At 36.6% G+C, this 22,873-nt stretch overlaps 1 protein-coding gene across 2 annotated transcripts; it reads right to left on the bottom strand.

Moving 5' to 3' along the window:
• Positions 1-300: 300 nt before the first annotated feature.
• On the bottom strand, positions 301-14,196 carry LOC117713814 (aldo-keto reductase family 1 member C18). 2 transcript variants are annotated; one of them, XM_034510284.2, is made up of 9 exons: positions 14,038-14,196; positions 12,848-13,015; positions 11,480-11,596; positions 9,999-10,076; positions 8,894-9,016; positions 4,010-4,119; positions 3,598-3,763; positions 2,578-2,660; positions 301-546 (listed from the first exon to the last, which is right to left on the bottom strand). In XM_034510284.2, exons 1-9 carry the CDS (start codon positions 14,119-14,121, stop codon positions 504-506), a joined length of 972 nt encoding a protein of 323 aa, XP_034366175.1. In that variant the 5' UTR covers positions 14,122-14,196; the 3' UTR covers positions 301-503. The 2 variants fall into 2 exon arrangements, with proteins under 2 accessions (XP_034366175.1, XP_076795518.1); XM_076939403.1 differs by lacking the exon at positions 11,480-11,596.
• Positions 14,197-22,873: the final 8,677 nt, after the last annotated feature.

Raw genomic sequence — 22,873 nt, 5'->3', positions numbered from 1 at the left:
GTTCCCGGATCACTCCCGTGATAACTACTTCTAAGGGCTTAACAGGATGACCAAAATATCTGAGTCTACTTTCTTGTCCTAGCCCAAAGTCATTTTTAAGTCGGAAGCCTACTTCCTTGTTCTAGCCTTAAATTTAGATTACTGCCTGAAATTACTTCTTTGTTCTAGCCTAAGGTCAGATTCCTGCCTGAAGCCCACTTCCTTGTACTTGGCCAATGTCCTATTCCTGCCAAGCAGCCCAATTTGAACTCTTAATGGGGCAGGAGGAGGTAAAACATTCAACCCATACACAGGAGTAGGTGAGGTTTAAGCAAAATACTTTATTTATTTACAGAAAAGAAGCAAAATTTAGTGAATTTTCTCCCCAATGTACAGACACAGCTCAAACTGGGGGTGAGTTGCTAAGTAGTATGGATTGGAGGTTGTGTGTCGAGTATTGGCATCTGAGAGTCCAGCATCACACAAAAGAGCTTCTAACAGAACTCATGGCAAGGGCCTTCATCTTAATACTCATCAAAGAATGGGAAGTTAGGGTGAGCGTTAAACCTGCAGTAAGAAAGAACAATGCACAATGTTTCTGGTGACTGTTTATATAGTATACAGTCTCTACAAAGATGCCACTGAAGTAAAAATTAAAAATTGTTTTCCGATAAAGCCAGATGACCTGTGTTTTGACTTTTACAAACAGTACTGCATATTAGAGCTGAGGAAGAATAAGTGAGCTGTTCAAATCATATTTTCCTTGGAACTTAACACATAGAGAGCCCAGAGACAATCAATCAAAAGTATACATCTTTCTACAAAGCAAAGAGATGTTTACTGTAAATTCTCAATGAAGCAGAAATTGATTTTTCTCAAAAGGCAGCAGTGCTTGCTGCCATCCTAGGTGACTTGAGTTATATTCCTGAGACTCACAGGGTGGCAGTATAGAATCAACTTCTATAAGTTGTCCTATGACCTTGCATAGTATGCACATCTTATTAAATACATATCAAATTAAAAAATAAAAAGTTAAAAATAATTTTAGGTGATAAATAAATTGATAGCATCTTAGTGTCATTAAAAAATCATTAATTATTCACTAGCTACTTATGACACAGTTAGATTTACACCTAGCAGGAACGTTATTCATGAAACTGAAGTTCATTGTCCAAGGAACTTACTATGTGAAACTAATGATGTAGCATGAAACTGACAAAATAATTTATCATTTTATTAGGAGTAAAAATCATGGATTGCTTGTCATTATTTCCATTTCTTTGAAAAGGTGTGCATACTTGATTATTTTCCTCTATACTATTAAAATATTAGCCATATTTTGCTAATATAAATAATAACCTACCTAATGACTTTGGATCACATGCAACTGTGTATTCTAGTACATTTCATATGTTACCGTGCTTAATTTGAATAAATTATGATTAATTTTCTCACAAGGAGAAGAAATTTCCTGCTTAACCTCTTTTACATTATACATACTTTTGCAAATCCTATAGACTCAGAGATAGCATGAAGGAGAGTTAAGGTCTTTCATTGGTTATAAATTTTTCCAGTACAGGTATAGATGTCCATTAACAGATGAATGTGTAATGAAAATGTATGTCCATTTGTACAATGTAATTTAAATCAAATGTAAAGAATAACTAAAGTTATGAAACACAAAAGAAAATGGATAAAAATGCAAAGTACTACATTAAGTGATGCAACCCAGTCCCAGAAAGACAGTTCATGCTTGGATTCTATATAATAACTTTTATATATGTGTATTGAACTGAGAATGGTTGTGGGCAGGAGTCAGAGAACTAGAAAGGCTGGTGAGTGTGGAGAAGAAACTTTAAGAAGTGTCTCTGGCAGTCAGGCATTTTGCTGCACATTATTTGTAAATGTCTTTTCACTGCCACGTCTTTAGACTCAGCTTTCAAATCTCCAAGCTGTAGAACATCAATACCAAGTATTCTGTTTACCAGAGCCACCATGATATTCTTGAGAAAATATTTGTCTGGGTCATGAGTATACATGAAGTGCAAAGAAAGTACAAGGATTTATATTGTACAGCCATTAGATTTGTAAGACTCAATAAGGGATTCCATACAGAGAGGAGTGAGAGCTGTTGACCAAATACCACAGGGATTGTGGCCTCATCTTTGGCCTGATAAGTAATGAAACAGATTTTTTTAAATGGTATTTTGAAGCCGATCATTACAATATTCAAACATGTGACATTGAAATCTGCAGATTGTATATCCACAGGATACACATAGAATCACAAGAGCTACAGGAAGACTAAAGACTCTGCAATGATGCTGGCTGACCCAGTGCACTCCATGCAATGGATACAGGAAGAGCAGGTGCAACAGATCAAGGTGATCTTGTATCCATTACCCTCTTTGCCATGCTCAAGAGCAAAACTCTGACATAGTATAGAAAGAGCATTCTACAAATCTGTGTCTTCTCTACTCACTGGTCTTTGATGTCCTCATATTGAGGTTACTTCTGACAGACATGCTATTAAAATTCTCTCCTTAGAGAATAAGTAGAGAACCATCAAAATTATAAAAAGCTATGAAAGTTACTTACATATTAGCAGGGAAGTACCGAAGATTTCTGTCCAGGCCATCTAAAATTTCCATGTCATCTGAAGCCAATTGGAAATCAAAGACCTGTTATAGAAGAAGAAATGTTATTTTAAATATTTATTTATGAAAATATATCTCAATCTTTTTCAGAGACAATGATTAAAATATCTGCGAAGTTCTTCCCAATTCCTAAAGTCATCCAGCAAAACATTCAAGTGAATCTTAAAGACCAGATTAAGAATTAAGTGGAAATACATCATCATACACAATATGTAATACTATAGACAAAAGAAGAAATGAAGCTTTTAAGATTCAAAAGAGATAATGTCATGTATGTGAAAGTGCAGAGATAGTTTTGAAAATGTACTTCAAGAATTTTCATACAGTTGAATTTGTATATTCCATATGTGAAGAGTTAGGATAAGAAAAAAAGTAATTTTTTATGTAATTTAAAGTAGTAATTGCCCAGTTATTAATCATTCCTGGCCAAAAGACTCAGAAACTGGCTTGAAGAGGACCCTTCTTGTATATAATTCCAACAAGTTTTATCAAAAAGATGATGATAACTAACTGGCACAGTATTAACACATGGGTCCATAATTCATTGGTGCTACTCCAAAATAGTGTTATAGAAAAATAACAAAAATATCAACAATTTAAAAGCTGACATATTTAGGTAAGAGATGTACCACTTAAACTTTTATAAGTTTTTTGTACATTTGAAAATTCCCAAAATGAAAATGAAGGATATGGGAAGCAAGAAAGATGTAGCTTAAGAGTCCTGGTAGGCTCAGTGGGAGAGGATGCGCCTAGACCTGCTGTGGCTTGATGTGCAGTGGCAGGGGTGAGGGTGGGCAGGGAGAGAGGGCGGGGCAGGAAGGTAAGGATCTGAGTGAGGGGTTACTGGGAGGAGAGGGGGACTGATAATGCAATGTAAAGTGAAATAAGTAAATAAATAAATAAATAAATAAATAAATAAATAAATAAATAAAGAGTTCCTAGTGCCCCATCTCTTCATCACCTGCATGTTCTCTCTGATTCTTTCCTCATTGAAACTCTTGGCTAGGACCACAATCCCACGCTCCAGCTGGTAACGAAGGGCAATCAGGGCTGGTGTCCTCTTGTACTTCTTTGCCATGGCACAAAGAACTGGATCATCCAAGAGAACTGGGGTGTCCTCATTAATACTGGAAGAAAAGACAAATTCCAGAAATTGTACTTTGTGTGTGTGTGTGTGCCAGGATTGAACACAGATGAAAATGGCCAAAAGAATCCAGGAATGTAGTCAGTGGACTAGCAGCTGACCATCCTCTGGGACCTCTTAAGAATAACCCTCACTTTGACTACGAGTGAATTCCAGAAACCTGACTATTGTAGAACTAAGAATATGTTAACAACTGTGACTAAGAGATGAATTCTGCTGTTATTATTACCAGTGTTTGTATCTCTGAGTTCCCAGGGCACCATAGGCAACCAGAACGATGTCATTCATCTTGCAGTAGGACAGCATCTTGCTCTGGTTGAGATAAAGATGACATTCTACCTGTATATAAAGAGAGTAGAAAGGTATCAAAGTATATAAAATCTCATACTGATGACAAAGAGGAATATTAAAGGAAAGAAAGCTGAATAAAAATAAGCAATACTAACATGAAATCTGAATAGAAAATATCAATACTATATCATGATGTTTTTACAAATGAAACATCTCTCTTGGGAAGTTAAAATAAAATAAATAGCATTCTTGAGATTCGGTAACACTATGGACCAGGTCTTGGATGCTTAGTATCAATTTCTGCTATGGCAGACATAATAAATTCCATGTCATTCTGTGTGGAAGGAGAATGAACTCACAGAGGTTTGAATAATAAGCAGTGGACTAAAGCAAGGATTTGATCAAATATTCAATTGAAGTAAAGTCTGAAGGAAATTATTAAAATATTTTGCCAGTGATATTGAGTTGATTTCTACATCAAATGAAGAATAATTAAAGTAAGTACAAGTACAGAGAAGGAGAGATGGAGGGACACACACACACACACACACACACACACACACAAAGAGATAGAGATAGATAGATAGAACACCAAAGTATTGTCCTCAAATGAAGGTGGTTGTTATAGTAATTCCTTTCTTGCAGCATTAATAATTAAAGGAAAGAAATTAACATGTAGCTTATCTTATAGCTTGTAAGTTTGATCTTTATAGTCAAACTCTCTTTACACTAATACATCATGTTAGAAAGTGAATAGCAGTATCAATAGAATTGTTAATATCTAAGGGGGAAAATTTCACAGGTATCACTCCTACAACCACAGGCAACTAAAGATGCTGGGAGAAGGATTAGCCTCCCTGGGATGAGCTCCCTTACTGGTTGTCTTATGCAGAGTGGTCAGCTGACACCATTTACATATAATTAACAAAGTTGGACTCAAAAACTAGATATCAAGAAAGCTGCCCAATTAAAAAATTGGGTACAGACATAAACAGAATTTTCAAGAGAAGAAATGTAAATGGCTGAGAAACAAAGAAACTTTCGTTATCCTTAGTAATCAGAAAAATGCAAATGAAAACTACTTTGAGATTTCATCTTATACCTGTCAGAATGGCTAAGGTCAATGAAACAAGCCATAGTTTGTGCTGGCAAAAATGTGGAGTAAGAAGAACAATCATCTCTTGCTGATGGCATTCAAAACTTGTACAGGTACTATGAAAATCAGACTGGTGGTTCCTCAGGAAGATGGAAATCGGTCTGTGTCAAGATCCAGCTATACCACTACTCTTGAGCCTATACAGAAAGAAAACTTTATCCTATTACAGAGATATTTGCCCATCCATGTTTATTGCTGTCCTAGTCCACACATAATAGTCAGAAATTGGAAACAATCTAGGTGTCCCTGAAGAGTTGAAAGGGGAAAGAAAATGTGGTGCATTTACAAAATTATATATTAATCAGCTGTCAAAAATCATGAAAATTTCAGGCACCTATGGAACCTATGTAGGTATGTAGGTAACCCAGACTCAGAAAGACAAATATGATGTGCATTCACTTATATGTGGATATTGGTTAAGTCGATGATAACCAAATTACAGCCTGTAGAAGCACAGAAGTTAGATATAAAGTAAGGGAATAGAGAGGACAGATAGACCTCATGAGGAAAGGAAAATGGAATATATAGTTGTAGGTGAATGGGAAAGGGGACTAGAATGGGGGAATCACGTGGGGAGGCAGAGAGCAAAGGGTGATGAGCGGGAAGATATAGGGAGAGACAGCTAAGACTAAGAGCCATTTGAATGGTAGAAAAATAAATGTAATTCCCAAAATATGTACATATATGAAGGTGATCTAAATGAAATCACCAAACAATGGGGGAGACAGAGTCCCAACTGGCTATCTCTTGTCAGTAAATGAAGGTACCACTACTGGGATTGGGATACATCTAACTGAATTGTTAGCCAAAGGGATCCCATGGGAATCCTCAAACAACCCAGGCTGTAGCCATGACTATAGAATGCTCTTCACAAACCGACAAGCAAGTCCTCATTGCTGAAGACAACACCTACATAACTCATTGAACATGGAAAAATTTTGTTGGTGCTTAGACAAAGCTTTTATTCCTATGTTCCAGCATCTTTGGTACAGGAAGGTACCCTTCATACTACCAAAGAAAAAATGCAAACACCAGTCCAGGTGCAGTTTCTTTGTTCTACAATGGTGGCCTGCCTGAAAGATACTAGTGCAATGGTGACATAAAGCTTGTGGAAGTAACTAACCAATGTCTGATTTGACTTTAGGCCCACTCAGTGAGATGGAACTCATATCAGACATTATTTGGGTGATACAGAACTCGAGACTAGATGGGCCAGGGACTTAAGTTAAAGCCAAATACTACCATTATACTAAAACATCATAGCAATAAAATGACTTCTAATGATATTATGCTATATTCATCGATCAGTGCCTTGCTCTGCCATCAGTAGAGTAGCTTTCTCCTGCAGTAAATGTAACCCAATACAGAGACAGACATTTTACAGAGAGTGAGAAACTGAGACATCCAGCCCTAAAGGGGATGTCTCCATCAAATTCCTTGCCACAGGGCTCAGGGAACCTTGTGGAAGAGGAGGTGGAAAGAGCATAGGAACCAGTTGGGATGGAGTCCACTGAGAAAACAGGGCTCACTAGATCAACAAGATCAATACACAAATAAACTCAAAGACTGAGCAGCATGGAACAGGCCTGTGTAGGTCTGCAGCAGATGGGGTCCTAGAGCAGAAAAGAGAAGTGGACACATGCTCCCATCCCTAACGCTGGAAACTATCTTCAATTGATAACCACTTGCAAATGAAAATTTGGTTTTCTCCGAGGGAGTTTCATTGGGGAAACAAACTTCTCTTAAGGGAAAGCTGCATGCCCAGATGGCCAAAGGAAAGCAAATTCAATTTCATCTTTGTAGACTCCTTGTCTTATAATGTCATGTTTTTTAAAAGTTTATCCTATTGATGTTTCTATCTATGTATCTATGAATCTATGTATATGTATGTATCATCTACTGTCTTCTATCTATCTATCTATCTATCTATCTATCTATCTATCTATCTATCTATCTATTTATCTATTATCTCTCTCATCTATCTATCATCTATTGTCTATTATCATCTATCGTCTATCTGTTATCTACTATCTATCATCTATTTATCTATCATCAATTATCTATCTATATTTTTATATATAAATAAAATATATACACCACAGGTCCTTTGCATGTATTATGGATTCCAGTTTAGTATCTTTCTATGGGATTTCTGAGTTTGTGAATGAGTGGTTCTCTGCGTTTATATCTGCTTCTTGTACCTTTTCTTGGTATGTGATCCTTCTGTTTGTTTTGTCCTATTCGTTTGTTGTTGTTCTAACCCATTTTTAGTTTATTATTAGCTCTTCGAAGACTTTTTGTTTTCTAATGAGAGATAGAGTGGGGCTGGATCCAATTTGGAAGTGAGGTGGGGAGGAACTTGGAAGAGAAGAGAGAGGAAACTATAATTAGGACATATTATATGACAAAAATATATCTTAAATAAAGGGGAAAGAAAGAAATCTTACCTTTCCAAAGAAGAGATCTGGCTAGGTTTAGTTTTACTAAATGATCAAATCTGATGTCACTAGTTGTTAGATTATTTGAGTTCTGACATATTTGTGATAATCTCTAGCTTCCATTAGTTAAACTTTGAAACACTTTCAATTTCTAACTTCTTTTGATGTAGTATTGTAGGTTCAATTATGGATGAGAGCAGTTAATTTTGTGGTGTTCTGTAGTATGCTGGAGTGAATAGTTATTTCTATAATTACTTTCAATGGGTCCAGCAAAATATTAAACATATGTGTACATATGTGGACACACACACACTTGCCTGTATTATAGAACATGGTAAATAAATCATTTTAGACTAGTGGTTCTCAACCTGTGGGTTGTGATCCTTCTATGGGAGTGTCAAATTAACTCTTTATTAGGGTTGCATTTCAGATATTCTACATATCAGATATTTACATTACAAATGATAGTAGTAGCAAAATTTTATGGTTTGGGTTCATCACAACATGAAGAACTGTATTAAAGGACCACAGCATTAGGAAGGTTGATAACTACTCATTTAGAGTCACTGTATTTTGTAGTGTTCCTCCAAATGTTCTAAAAGTTGGAATATGGTTCATTTCAAAACCAATGTAAAATTATTCCTTCTGTGTTGCTTCTTTGGAATTTATATTTGAAAATAATATGTCATTATGTACCTAATACATGAATATATAGGTCACATTTTTTCAACCAAGAACATGTTTCTTATATAAGAGTTAGGAAAAGTACCTCAGATCATACGATTGGCACACAATAGATGTTTCAGGCACTGCATCAACTCTACATATTACCACAATTTCCTGAGTATGGATTTCATCTGCTACCAGTATTGGCATACTCTCTCCACTGTTCCTGATTCAGTGTCTCATCATTCTTAAGAACCCAGGACTAAATGTGCCTCCCTTCTGAAGTGTGACTAATGGTTTCCTGCCCAAATGTTAGCCTTGACTTCTCTAAATTATTTCACATAGTTCAGCACTGTGGTCTCCTTTCGTCATTGTTTTGCTTTACCAAGCAAAGACACAATTATGAGCCCTCCCAGAACCCTGGATGAAAGCTCAGCTCTTAGCCACCTTAAAAGAAAGATATAAAAGAAAGATGAACATGTAGGGAAGACACACAGACACCCATCAATAGTACAAGAAGAAATCAAAGAAAGCCTGAAGGAAAGTAGAGAAAGAACCTCACCTGGTTGCACACAGGCTTGTACTTGAGCCCAGGCTTGTTCAGGATCATCTCCAGCTGTCTGCGGTTAAAGTTGGACACCCCAATGGACTTGGCCAACCCTGCATCTTTACACTTCTCCATGGCCTAGGGTAGAAGACATTAGTGAAGAATGACATTTGCAATTGGAATCCAGTGATTCCAATTTACAGAAATGTAAAGCTATGTTGATAGAAGAGTGCTAAGAAATGGAAATGCAGCTAATGGGTATTTATTGTTAAGAAGGAAAAATTAATAAAGGAACTGGCAGAAAAGACAATGATCATAAGATAGACACTGCCTGCACTCTCCTTAGGCAATCATGATTATCATATAGGGAGGAACTCAGGTTTACAGTTATTGCCCCCAGTCCTCTTTCAGTTTTCTCTACCTTGCATTCCCTTATTATTTAAGCAGAAGAGTCACAAGAAAGACTGTAATATCTATAGTAAAGGGCACTCATCTCTCTCTTACATGTGGAGTTGTGTGACCTAGATTTCTACTGTTTTTCAGTAACTTTCACAGAGTTGGTTCTTTGACAATGTCATACATGTATTACATAGTGCATTCTCAGATTACTGTAACCCTCACTCACTCTCATCTCCCTCCCATATCTATTACCTGTCCCTTTTCCCTTCAAGCCTCCTTTCCACATTTATATCCTTCTGTTAGGAGGCCCTCAGAATTTAACCAGGATCATCTACATGACCATAGATTTGAAAAGATCTACTGGTGTCTGGTGGGTTCCTGAGTGGATACCAGCTGAAGACAATAACTGTCCCTTGCCCAGAGTTTATTAATAGTCAGTAGTTCAGCAGGGAAAGATAGGGCCTTCATGGGTCCCCCCATGATGACAGGTTTAATCTTGTGTAGGCCTACTCAAAGAAGATGGGACACACCTGGTGTGAAACCCTATCTGCATTGCCTATGTCACGCCCTGAAGACAGCATTTCACAGGGCTTTTATCTTGCGGCTTTTACATTCTTTCTATCCTTCCCCTCGATGTTCTCTGAATCTTAGAATGGCTCAACCATAACATTGTCTGGTTATCTTTTTATTTTTTTTCGCAGCATTTATTTTAGTCACTCACCTCCCATGTGTCACAGAGATCCACTGTGTCAAGGATTAAGTTTCCATGTTCATCTTGAGGTAAAAGCTCATCCCCTGGCTGGAATAGGAGCAGCCGTTAGAGACATGTTAACCTTTTCTCCTGTAGTTATGCTAGCACACAAGTTTATGGGTGGGAATTAAATCCTTAATATAGATGAAACATCATTTCACATATTAAAACAATGCTTTTTGTGCTGAATTATAGGTGATGTCTTTCAGCAATAGTCCTTTCCATTTTCATATGCTATGTGTGATCATAAAAAATACAATCCCATGTCGTGTGGAGTGTACTAGTTGACTTGTGCTACTTCTAATCCATTTCCTTGTTATAATGCTGATCTTTCTCTGAGAAAGTAACTAGTGATATGGCATTGATTGTGTGTTGTCATCTTGGCACAGGATGAACAATCAGGGTTCTGATCGATGGCCTTGAAAAGTTCAGAGGGAGAAAAAGTTAACTATTTCTTTGCAAGATTAACTTTGTTGTTGGAACATTTAAAAAGCCATCAAATACTAATGAGCATGAGCTTTGAGTTAAAGGCCAGATTTACCATCAACAGAACTGTCTGAAATAAAAATTGACCAAATCTCTAATAATAGAGAAGAAGCAAGGTATAGATAAGTGGAGATATTCCCAAAGAACACTCCTAGTAGTGAATATATCCTTAGCTTTGCTCATTTATGTGACAGGAGCTATGTCATTGGATAGAGAAGACATAGGCAGAGCTAAGAGTGGGGAGAAGAAAGGAACGAGAAGGGGGAAGGAGAGGAAGAGGAGGAGAGGCAAGATGGCAGGAGATGTTACTCTTGTGTCTCCAGCAATTATTCATACAAAGGTTAAATAATTGGGTTAACAATTCTAATTGTGTGGATATCTTGTGTATTGAGTATTTGCTGATATATAAATCTATTGGGTTAATCTTTAAGCCTTAAGAGTCTTCATTCTACTGGGTCTGGGATTGAGCTGAACACTCTGAGGGTGGCAGATATTCCCTGGGTTTTGGGGACTGGACGCCAGACCAACATCTCGTTGGTCCTGGGCTGGTGCCATGGGCCAACCAGTGCCACCAATAGTGTGATAGTGCGGGAACTTAGAGCAGAAACATGGTGGTCAGGCCAGGACCTAGCAGGACCACCTGAGTTTTCTAATGCCTCCCACAACACATTTATATGATGTGGTAAACTTTTTTTTGCATGTTATCCTGAGTAGTGTTTTATTTTTTTTTGCATTTTATCTATTTTTAGTGTGTGTGTGTGTGTGTGTGTGTGTGTGTGTGTGATCAGAGGATAACTTGTAGGAATCAGATCTTTTCTTCCATCATTTCTGCAGCCATACATTGTTGTTTTATAACTAGGTAAGTACACTGAGATTCTATACACTTTTAGAAGCTAAATCCATTTGCTTACAAAACAAGGGTCATGTTGATAATTGAAGTTAGATAGTTAGACAATATTTCCTACCTTCAGAGATACTGGGAAATGAATGAGATAGAGGTCTACATAGTCCAAATTAAGTTTTCTCAGTGAATTTTCCAAGCTGGGTCTGACCAACTCTGGACGATGGGATGTTGACCAAAGCTACAGAGGATAGATAATAAAAACTGTGCTGGATGAATAAGTTACCATACTCAGTGACTTTCTGTCACCTGGTATTGAGAAATTTTAAGTGCTTAAAAACTGACCACAAGAAATATACTCATTTTTTCCTGAATATCTGTCTTATAAGGGTGTCCACTTATATAAACTCTCATATACATGGTTATACCATTATTAGTAAATATAACAAAATGGAAGGAAATTTCTAAAGACAAAAATAAAGTGTCAATTCATACTGGAATTACGTATTAGAAAACAGTTTAATATTTTAATTCTCTCGTCCACTTAACTTAATGGGAATGATTAAATAGCATTTTAATTTATATAACCAAAGAGAAGTTCTTTAAATATTTTAATATGTTGTAGACACAGTACTAGATAGTTTAGTTATTTCTTAATTTCATACCTAAGAGTTCTTTTATAATGTTCTGTCTTATCTATAAATATGATGATTGATATTCATGTACTGGCTGGTTTTGTGTCAACTTGAAAAAAGCTGGAGTCACCACAGAGAAAGGAGCTTCAGTTGAGGAAATGCCTCCATGAGATCCAGCTGTAAGGCATTTTCTCAATTAGTGATCAAGGGAGGAGGGCCCACTGTGGGTGGTGTCATCCCTGGGCTGGTAGTCTTGGATTCTATAAGAAAGCAAGCTGAGCAAGCAAGTGGAAGCAAGCCAGTAAGTAACATCCCTCCAGGGCCTCTGCATCAGCTTCTGCTTCCCGACCTGCTTGAGTTTCATCCTGACTTTCTTTGGTGATGAACAGCAATGTGAAAGTGTAAGATGAATAAACCCTTTCCTCCCCAGTTTGCTTCTTGGTCAATCCTGTTCTTGGTGGTCATTTCATGGTACTACTGGCATCTCCACAACCCTGACTAAGACAATTCATAATCATAAGTTTTAGAAAATAATTTAGCACACAAAGGAACATGTATTCACAGCAGAGTCCTCCCTGATAGCATCTAAATCATAATACTGTCAGTTGAGCCTCAAAAAACAACTGGACTTTCCATTAAGCATCTTATGAATTTAAATATAGGAATTATGAGAAGTCATCAACCCTAACCATGTTCAATACTGAATTCAAAGTGTGAATATGCATGAACAAATGAAAGCTAATAAGCACAATTCACCAACTACAGGTTCAATCACACAGTGTTGTCTAAATACATCCCTTTTATTAATTTGTGAAAATTAATTTGTTAAATTAATTTGCAGGGTATATAGAGCATACCTTTGAAGTATAGAATATATCTTCCCTTTTCACAGTACCATCTTCAATCTTGCTTCGAATGGCCTGGCCTACCTCTTCTTCATTCTGGTACAAGTGAGAACAATCAATATGGTGGAATCCAACATCTATAGCTATTTTGGTGGACTCCATAGACTTTTTCTTGAGATGCTAAAGAAACAGAAACAAATAGTATTTAGAGATCTGTATGACTGAGTCTAGAATCAACCCCTCACCATGTTTTCAGTTAGTTATGCTTGGAGTAATGGATCCAGGTAAGTTTTACTGGGTCTTTCATAACTTAATAAACACATTGATACATTGATAAGAGATATCAATTCCAAGGGAACAGCAGGCTCTAATCTTAAAAAAAAAGTGGTTAGTATACTCTGTTAATCATTTTCTAAGCAGTTAGACTATTTACATATCAGAAAGAAAAATGCATGATGAAAATGAATACTCAAAAGATACAGATTTATGCTTAAGAAATTATCTACATCATAAAAGAAACTTTAAATAGATTTTACATTAAAAGTCATGATTTTAGGAAATGTATATATAAAGCAAAATTTAAAATTATTGTTTTGTTTACCAAGTTTGGTTAAAAGATAAAAATTGTTAACCATACCTATTTTTTTTTGTTATTAAAAAAAATTAAAAGCTAATTAAAAGCTAATTAAAATTAGCTTTTACTTCATACCTTAATTTTGAGGATAAGAAGAATAAAATAACTGTAAACATTCTTTTATGAAATAGTGTTAAAGATTTTACCAGACAAATAATATTCATAATGGTTTATAAACAGGAACTAGTTAAACAGATGTTGCCTGCCTCCCTAACTGTAAAGTGAAACACAGTGCCATTCAGTTTTCAGTGTATAACAATTTTAGAATGCCATATATATTTTTTGAAAACATTGTTTTGATTAATGTACTGATTTTACATCACTGATGCTGATTGTTGTATTTCAGCACTATGGATACAGTATCTCAAAAAATATAGACCAGAATAGTTAGTGATTACATGATCAAACCCTAGCAGAGCACACACAGTCTGCCTCTCTTCTACATAGCACAGCTCTAACCTGGTGAAGCAGAGGAACAGGAGCCCACCAAATTCCCACAGGAATTGGTAAGTTTCATTCTTATAGGTGTTTATTCACCAGCCCTTAACCCCCAGGCGATTTTTGTTACCTCTTCAGTTGCATAAGTGCCAAAGCCCAGAACAGGAATGGAGTGACCGTCATTGAATTCTATCTTCTGAACTTTAGAATTCATTCTCAGTCACTGCTCTGATCTAGCCGATTCTCTTTCTTCCTCTGCTTTCACAAGCCAGTGGACAAGTGCAAATTATAGCGCCAAGTGAATGAGTAATCAGTAGTCAATGGCATGGGGGTGGAGCGAGCTGTGACAGTATTCTATTTGTGGGGAAAGAATTGGCATCAGTCCATTTATTTTTATACAGAAAAGAATTTGCTAGACCATCCTACATTGTGACACACACATGATTTCATGTAATAAACGTTGTCATTAGAATATTCCACACATTATTTTAAGTTGCTTTATAAGAGACCGAGTGATTTCTGACAATTTCTGGAGTGGAAAGCTTGGGATGCCTATTGTGTTAGTTCACCATTGTTATGAAGACACACACTATGTACACATAGAAAAGTATCTCAAAAAACCTACAATAGTGATCTCTGTTTCTCTTTCATTTTAATTTGGCTTATATTTTTCTAGAGATAATGTCTACAAACCCTTTCTAGTACTTTTCTACTACTTTCTACTGTTACTTTTCCACCCAGAATGATCCCCAGTTCCATGTGAAGGTAAACGGGGTGCTCTGCTCCCTTGTTCACTTTCCTTTTCTGTTATCCCTTTCTGCATTTTTCAGTTTAATATAGTTTTTTTTTCTTTCTATGGTTTATACTTCTGGGAGAAATGAAGAATTGGAGACACATCATTACACCTTCTCACATAGAGCATTTTGGAGATTGAAGTGAAATTTAAGGTTGATGGATGTAACAGAAGGTGACATAAAACAGATTATACCAGTGATTAAATGCTGTAGAATTGAACAGGCACATTTGTTAATCCACATGGAAAGCTACAACTCTGCCAAAAGATTCACAAGAATCTTTTATACGTATTGAAAACACTGGTGTTGAGGCAATCCATACTTTCACTGAGAGCAGTTTGCCATATCTGTGAACAAATAGGTAGGTTGATGTTTTGAGAGACAAATGTGTCATCCTTAAATTGTGTAAAGGGATTCTACTCACAAAATCATATGGGGGAAATATAAAGATAGATCTTTTATTTTCTTGCACTCAACACTATGGAAAATATCTTCACTCTTCACAAATATTTAGGAGAGGAGTCTGCCATTTCTCAGTTTAGAAATAAAACTTTGAATTGTAGTCTGTTCATTGCAGTTTCTGAGGAGACACTGCACCATCCTAACTGGTTTGGTCACTTTAGAGCTATCTGCCCTACATTCATAAACTCAGACTTGTGGAGAAAATTGCTTATCTTCAAACAAGCCTTCCATTAATCTTCAAATAATAGGCATTTTTCCCCTGAGACACTGTCCTAAAAATATAACATAATCACAAACATATTGCCATCTATACTCCAGAGTGATAAATGGTTGTCTATGGTGCTGATGTCTGAGTGCCTATGTGATCACACACCTGTTCCATCAAAACTTGCAAACAGAAATATAGCAATAAAAGTAATCAAGTCCACATTGAAAAATTTCCCAACTAAGAAAATATCTAGATCAGGGAGATTTTATTGTGAATTATAACGAGCATTTAAGAGGCTAGAGTGCTGATGGCTCCAATGCTTAAGAACACAAGCTACTCTTCAGTAAGATCTGTGTTTATTTTCCAGTACTCACATGGCAGCTCATGACTGTCTGTATACCTCGTTCCAGGGGATTCAACACCCCCACACAGATATCAGTACAGGCAAAACACCAATGCACTTAAAATTAAAAAAAAATAAGATAGTGATAATATTTATATGGTATTAACTGAATATGTTTAAGTGATTTAAAAAATATGACCTTTGAGGGAAAGGAGAATTTTTCTCTAAGACCTAATATCAAATACTATGAGATATTCTACTTGTAGGTCTATATCCAAACTATTCAAAGCAAGTCATCAGAGAGATATTTGCATGCTAGTGCTCAAGGAGTCTCATTCACTACACTCATAACAGGGGGAGACAGTCAACATTAGGACAAAGAGATGAACAGGCAAACAAAGCTGCTGCCTATGGATGCAACATTATTTAGCCTTGAAAAAGTGATTCAGGTATCATTCAATAACATGGATGAAACATAAAAACATTTTCTCTGAAGCTGAACATTTTATGAGTGAATAAGTATAATATAGAAAAATGAGTGTATTTTCATGATCTCATATGCATATGCAACAGTATGCTTTGATGAGATAAATCTACATACTACACTAATTTACTTCACCCTTCTTTACCTTATTCAAATCCCTTTCCTCTTGTCTAATCTCTCTCTTGAATGTTCATGACACCTTTGCCCCAGATATTCCATGTATGGAATATCTGACTCCTTTTGAGTCTGTGCTACTTTGCTTATTTCTATAGACTAACCTCAATTTTCACCACATCACTAATGCTTTTACTTCTCAAAAAGGGAAAACTCATCCTATTATTCATATGGAGGGGGCACAAAACCTCAGGAGCCTCAGCAAACTTGAAAAGTAATTGCACATCTGCTCTCCCACTTCCTTATGTCGAAATTGACCACAAACTGGCAGTGATCAGAAGAGTACGACAATGTAATAGAGATATGCCATTCTGGGGAAATGAAAATATGTGGAAATGAACCCTTATTTATGTGGTATTATGCACAGCAGTGGTACCAACTCCACCCAGTAAGGAAGCAATCATTTTTCAGAAAATACTGCTAGGGAAATTTGACATCAACATATAAAACAGGGGAACTTCAAACTGACTCACAGTTTATAAACAAAAATTATCTTTAAATAGACCAAAGACCTAAGTATAGGAACAAAACTTTCAATACCTATGAAAGAAAACATAAGATAAAAACCTTAGTAAAACTGGATTTGACAGTGATTTTTCTTGGTAGGACATGGAGAACAGGCAGGAAAAGCAGAAATTAGATTTTTTAATTTATTTTATGTGTATGAATGTTTTGTCTGCAAGCAGACCCGTGAACCATGTGCAAGCCTGGCTCCCATGAAATTCAGAAGATGTTGTCATATATCACAGAAATGGAAGAGCAGGTAGTTGTGAGCTACCCTGTGGGTGCCAGGAATATAACTGAGTGTTTCTGCAGGAGCAACAAATGCTGTCAGACATCAACTTATGCCTTCTGCCTTCCACACAGATGCATTTAACTTCATCAATACCTAAAACTTATTACAACAAAGGATATTCCTGGGTGTGTTGTCAACGAGGTTCCAGGAAATCTCAGAACAATACGGATGATTGTCATTGCTCTTGGCTGCCCACCATTTCGATTTTATTACTCAAAGTCTTACACAATTAGGTCACAGAGCATAAAGGAATCAGAGTGGAGCTGAGCTAGAAGCTTTCTTCTGGCTGGCTGGCTACCCTTCATATTTCAAGAAGGTGCTGTGCAGGTTACAAGGGGAGAAAAGCCATTGAAATTTTACCTAGTTTTGCACGATGTGATTATGTGATTTCCTGTTAAATAGTGGCCTGACTGTTATGCCATGATCAAGTGTTCTTTAATTGTGGAGCCTGCTCCACAGGAAAAACACAGGTTGGTTTTATACATCTGGTCAAGAAGACCCTGTGGTTGGCAAGGAACTTAGTGTTTTGGTAAATGATCTTATTATTAACTTACTTATAAATTCTAATGGTTATTATGTTGTGCCCAGCTTTCTCAGGACACTTCCTTGCTGTATCAGGTGGTGATAAATGCAGATAACTGGCTTCAAGTTGGGCCAAGAATCCCTGCTGGTAGAATTCACTGTGTCACATCTCTGAGTCTCAGAGAACATGGTAGAGGAGGCTGGGAAAATGTAAGAAACAGAGACTAGAAAAGATGTTCATCAAAATGTCATCTTTTGAACATGACGTGGCCATTGCAATCATGAATACCTTGCAGCTAGAGCTATCTGCACAAGACCTACACACAAGTAGGCCTGTCAACAGGTTTTCTCATGTCAAGAACCAGGCTCGACTTGGAGAAGGGTTTCTGAGAAAAGTGTCTAGGGGCAGTGAAACAAATCGTGGGTCAATCAAAGTCAAAAGTCAAATTGTGGGTTATAAGCAGATGGCTTATGTTCTGCTAGAGATAGTTTACCAGATTGTTCTTTCTGTGTGTGTTCTGCTCAGGACAGCTTCTCTCTCTCTCTCTCTCTCTCTCTCTCTCTCTCTCTCTCTCTCTCTTTTCTTTTTTTTTATTGAATATTTTACTTATTTATTTTATTGGCTATTCTTTATTTACATTTCAAATGTTATCTTCTTTCCTGATTCCCCCTTGCTCCCCCACCCAAAATCCCCTATCCCATCCCCCCAGCCCTGCTAAAGGCTAGGCCCCTAACCCAAAATATTTTATTTATTTACATTTCAAATGTTATCCCCTTTCCTGGTTTAAACTGTTCTCTCTCTCTCTCTCTCTCTCTCTCTCTCTCTCTCTCTCTCTCTCTCTCCCTCCCCTTCTCCTTTCCCTCCCCTCCCCCTCCCCCTCCTCTTTTCCTCCCCCTCCCTCACCATCCCTACCCCCTCCCTCCCCTTCTCCTTTTCCCTCTCCCGCTCCCTTCTCCCTCTGTGTGTGTGTGTGTTTGTATGTGTGTGTGTTTCGCTGTTGGTTATTTTTGTTGTTTTGTTTTTTTCCTTTAAGTTCCTTCTTTAGAGAATGTCCTCAATGCCAAGGTTAATGATTGCATCATAATTAGAAACAGCAAGAGTCCAGAATTGAGGGTGTGTTTATGTCTCAGCAAAAATGGTAAATGCTGAGACCTTCAGTGTTTTCTTGTTAGCAAGATAGCTTTTTTTTTTTTTTTTTTTCTATTCTAAAAACTCTCTGGATGGCTCATCTCTTGAAGATCAAAAGCCAGTCTTTTATTTTCATATCATTTTAGGCATTACTCCAGGTTCCCTTTTGATCATTTCAAGATCCCAGCCCCTTGCTTCTTAGAAAGGGGCTACAAGCACATTTTTTTTTCTTAATATTGCAAAAGAATTCAGAGATCTGCCTACCTTTGTTAAGCATAGACAATAAGCTAGCTGGCTGAGACCCCACCCTAAAATTACATTCTTACCTTGTCTTGTCCTGAACTCAGGAACCTGCCTGTATTTCTTTGTAAACATATATAAAAAAATTAGTTGGGTAGTATCTTGCCCTGTAATCACCATTCCCTAAATTTCTTTATCTCCTTCCTGAGTGTCTTTCTGACAAGCTGGCTCATAGTGCAGCTGCGTCTGCTCCTTTAGATCTGTGAAGCTCCTTAAACAATTCACATTGCATCCTTATATTTTGCATAGTTGAAAAATTATGTAGTTTTGAACTCATGTTTTCAGTGTTTTCTCCCACAAACTTAAGGGCTGTCCTGAAGGTCTCAGCTTTACCATTTTTGCTGAGACATAGGCACACTCTCAATTTTTGGACTCCTGCTGTTTTTAATTTTCATGGAGTCATTGATACCCTTGGCAGAGAAGACATTCCCTAAAAGAATGTTATATATATATATATATATATATATATGTGTGTGTGTGTGTGTGTGTGTGTGTCTGTGTGTGTCTGTGTGTGTGTGTCTGTGTGTGTCTGTGTGTCTGTGTATTTACACAAACAAGTCTTATCTCATAGCAACCATCGACACTTCTGGAGGCTCTGTTCCAGGGGCAGGAATCATGTCACACTGCCCCTGTCATGGCTGACCAAGACTCAGCCATGGAAGAAGAGGGACCTATGAGACTCCAGTTATCCCTGAAACACTACTGGCAATTAATGGCTCTTGAAGGAAGGTCACTTTCTTGGTGCTATAGTTATTGGAAACTTGTCCTCACTCAAATAAACTTCCACCCATGCTGAGGAAAGAGATCATAAAAGTAGAAGGGGGTGTCTGTTGGGAAGAAAGATTTTACAGGATGAAGGAAGAAGAGGAGAGATGAGAATAGGGATAAGACATTAGAATTAGTTATATAAATATCTGAAACTATTAAATAATGAAAATATGTTTGGAAATATAGAAACAAAAAATCAAGTCACTGTTGTCACACCAAAGAAGATTATCCAGGGAGTCAAATGACAATTCATAGCATGGATAAATATCCCCAAATTATGTACTTAATGAGGGATCAATACAAAGAATATTAAAGATCTTTATTAATATAATTCCAAAAATATCAACATTCCAAGTTGTTTATTTGCAAAGACCTAACATGTTTCTTTTTAAAAGAAAATGTTCAGGTCTGGAGAGATGGCTCAGAGGTTAAGAGCATTGACTGCTCTTCCAGAGGTCCTGAGTTCAATTCCCAGCAAACACATGGTGGCTCACAACCATCTATAATGGAGATCTGATGCCCTCTTCTGGTTTGTCTGAAGACAGTCACAGTGTTCTCACATACATGAAATAAATAAATTTAAAAAAAATGTTCAAATTATCAATGTTATATTAAAAAACTATGAAAAAGAAAGAATTACAATGATGTATAATTTTGTAATTGTTATATGGTTACTCAAAAATAATAGCTACTTAAGGGATGTTTCAAATACATACAGTTTATGTGGACAGATATTGGGAATGAAAAGGAGATCTGTTCTGTAATGAGAAGGATCCATGATACCCATTGGGTTTTGAATGAACTTATTCTTATATATCAAAAAGGAGAACAAGAATAAAACCTTAACTAATAGATGAATAGAGAATGTCAGATCAGATCCATCAGGAACGACTGGGGAAGTAGCTTCTTTTTCTTCTTCCACTATTGCTGGGTGGCATACACAACTCATTCCTAAACAAGCCGTCTTGGAGAACTTTTTGAGACAAATGCTTGGGTCACCGATCCACAGGGCCAATGCTGTCTCCAGAGCCAGCTTCTCATTAAGCTGAACTACCCCATGACAATTTACCAATGTAATGAATATTACAGATGTCACAGTGTTAGGTGCCAGATCTAACATATCCAGTATCAGTATCCTTTCCTGGCATCCTCAGTTTTGGCTGCCAAGAATAAACTGTTGTTTAATTATATTAAGGAAATTACTGAAATAAATAATCCTTGAGCTTTAAATTGAGAAGTGTCCTCATTAGTCTGATGAAATCTGATGCCAACCTGCTCTGTTCTGGTGAACTGAGGATCAGCTGCTTCTTCCATATGAACAACTTGTATCTAAGTCACTTACTGTCATCCTGCTTTAAGATGACGTCTCTGGCATTTCAATAGCTGCCTTGCAGTGAAATTGGTTTATTAGCTTAAAACACTTCACCATTAAAATACTACCTTACTCACTTCACTGTGTTTTCATTCAGGCATTGGCATCTTCTCATGTCACAAAAACCAGTGCAGGGTAATAAATTATTTTTAAAAAAAACCAAACTTACTTCATAATATGATTATCCATTATTCTAGTGAGCTATTGTTGCTAATTTATTTTTTTGCTTAATTTTTAAATTAAACTTCATTATGCATGGAGGGCAGAACAAAATAGCATATACAGAATGTGAAGTTATCTATGGTTGTGGTATCTACTCTACAGGTCTTAGAAACAATTCCATGAGAATATTTGGCAAATATTATAACTAGATATACCATCATTTTGCATAAAACTATTCCATATTCATTTCATGACTAAATTGTTTAAGTGTTTAAAAGATGATGCTTTTGTGGAGGAAAATTGACTTTGCTCAGAAGGCTAAGTAGTAAGTACTGCATGAAACCATTGTTCATCTGGGTATATTTTAAAAAAGATTTCAAAGTAGGGACTAAAAGAGATATTTGTATGACAAAGTTCAAAGTAGCCTTACTTACAAAACCCCAAATATGTGGAAAATATGAGAATAAAGAGAATTAGCAAGAATATGGCAAATATAGATGATTCAATATTATTCAGTCTTAGAAAGTGAAGAAATTCAGATACCATTTGACATCAAGAATTATAGATATTTTTCTAAATTGAATACTTTTTATTAGTGTGTAACAGTTTTACAGAATGTAGATTATAGTTTCATGAGTGATGTTTTTGTTGAATAAATATGGTGCAGACTCCTGCTATCCTAAATTAACTTTTTCTTCCTTCCACTTGTTTGAATTTCTTTTATCTAATCACTTTTTAATGCTTATGACATCTTCTCCTCAGACCTGTTGATCCCATAAATCTACAGTAACATTTGTTTCTTTCTGAGTCTGACTAGCCTCACTTATCTGTACAGATCAGCTTTGAGTCTGACTAGCCTCTCTTATCTGTATGGATCAGCTTTGGTCCCATTGCTAACCACATGCCACTGGGAAGGGAGAGATGCATTGGATCACTGGCATGGAATAGACATAAAATCTAAAAGAACAAGAGAACTTGAAGAGATTATCTGGTGGTGTGCCATTTTTTCCATTTCACAACTGATTTCAGACTAGCAGCATGAGTGTGTAATAGAGATGCAAATATCTGTAGAGTTGACTAGAAAATGGAGAAATAGACCATCACACATGCGGTATTCTGTTCCTTGACAATGGTGCCGACACCAGTCAATAGAGGAAGGAATGATTGCTCTGAAAACATTGCAGGAGAAACTCTTATATCTACAAACAAAGTAGTAAAATTGAAAACAGCAAAAACAAGTTATCTCTCAATGAATTAAAGACTCTAACCCCACGGAAGGAAATATGAAAGGAAAACAATGTTTTTTTTTTTTTATCTATCTTCTTGAAAATGACACAACTGTAGTCTTCTTTATGGTTGAGTAATTCTATGGTATATGTATTGCACAGGTTTTTTGCCCATTTATTTTTGATGAACATTTTTTTCCCAAAACTGGTTCTTCTGCATAGGATC

The sequence above is a fragment of the Arvicanthis niloticus genome, chromosome 8 (assembly GCF_011762505.2).
Source record: "Arvicanthis niloticus isolate mArvNil1 chromosome 8, mArvNil1.pat.X, whole genome shotgun sequence".
NCBI lineage: Eukaryota > Metazoa > Chordata > Mammalia > Rodentia > Muridae > Arvicanthis > Arvicanthis niloticus.
Note: the sequence above shows the minus strand (reverse complement) of the source record. Positions and strands in the feature narration are given on the sequence as shown.

Coding starts and splice junctions, on each gene's coding strand:
- LOC117713814 (XM_034510284.2), bottom strand. CDS start 14,121: ATGAATTCTAAAGTTCAGAAGATAGAATTCAATGACGGTCACTCCATT. Junction 4,120..8,893: donor ACAAGCCTGTGTGCAACCAG/GTGAGGTTCTTT, acceptor CTTTATATACAG/GTAGAATGTCATCTTTATCT. Junction 3,764..4,009: donor ACTCAGAGATACAAACACTG/GTAATAATAACA, acceptor CTTTTCTTCCAG/TATTAATGAGGACACCCCAG.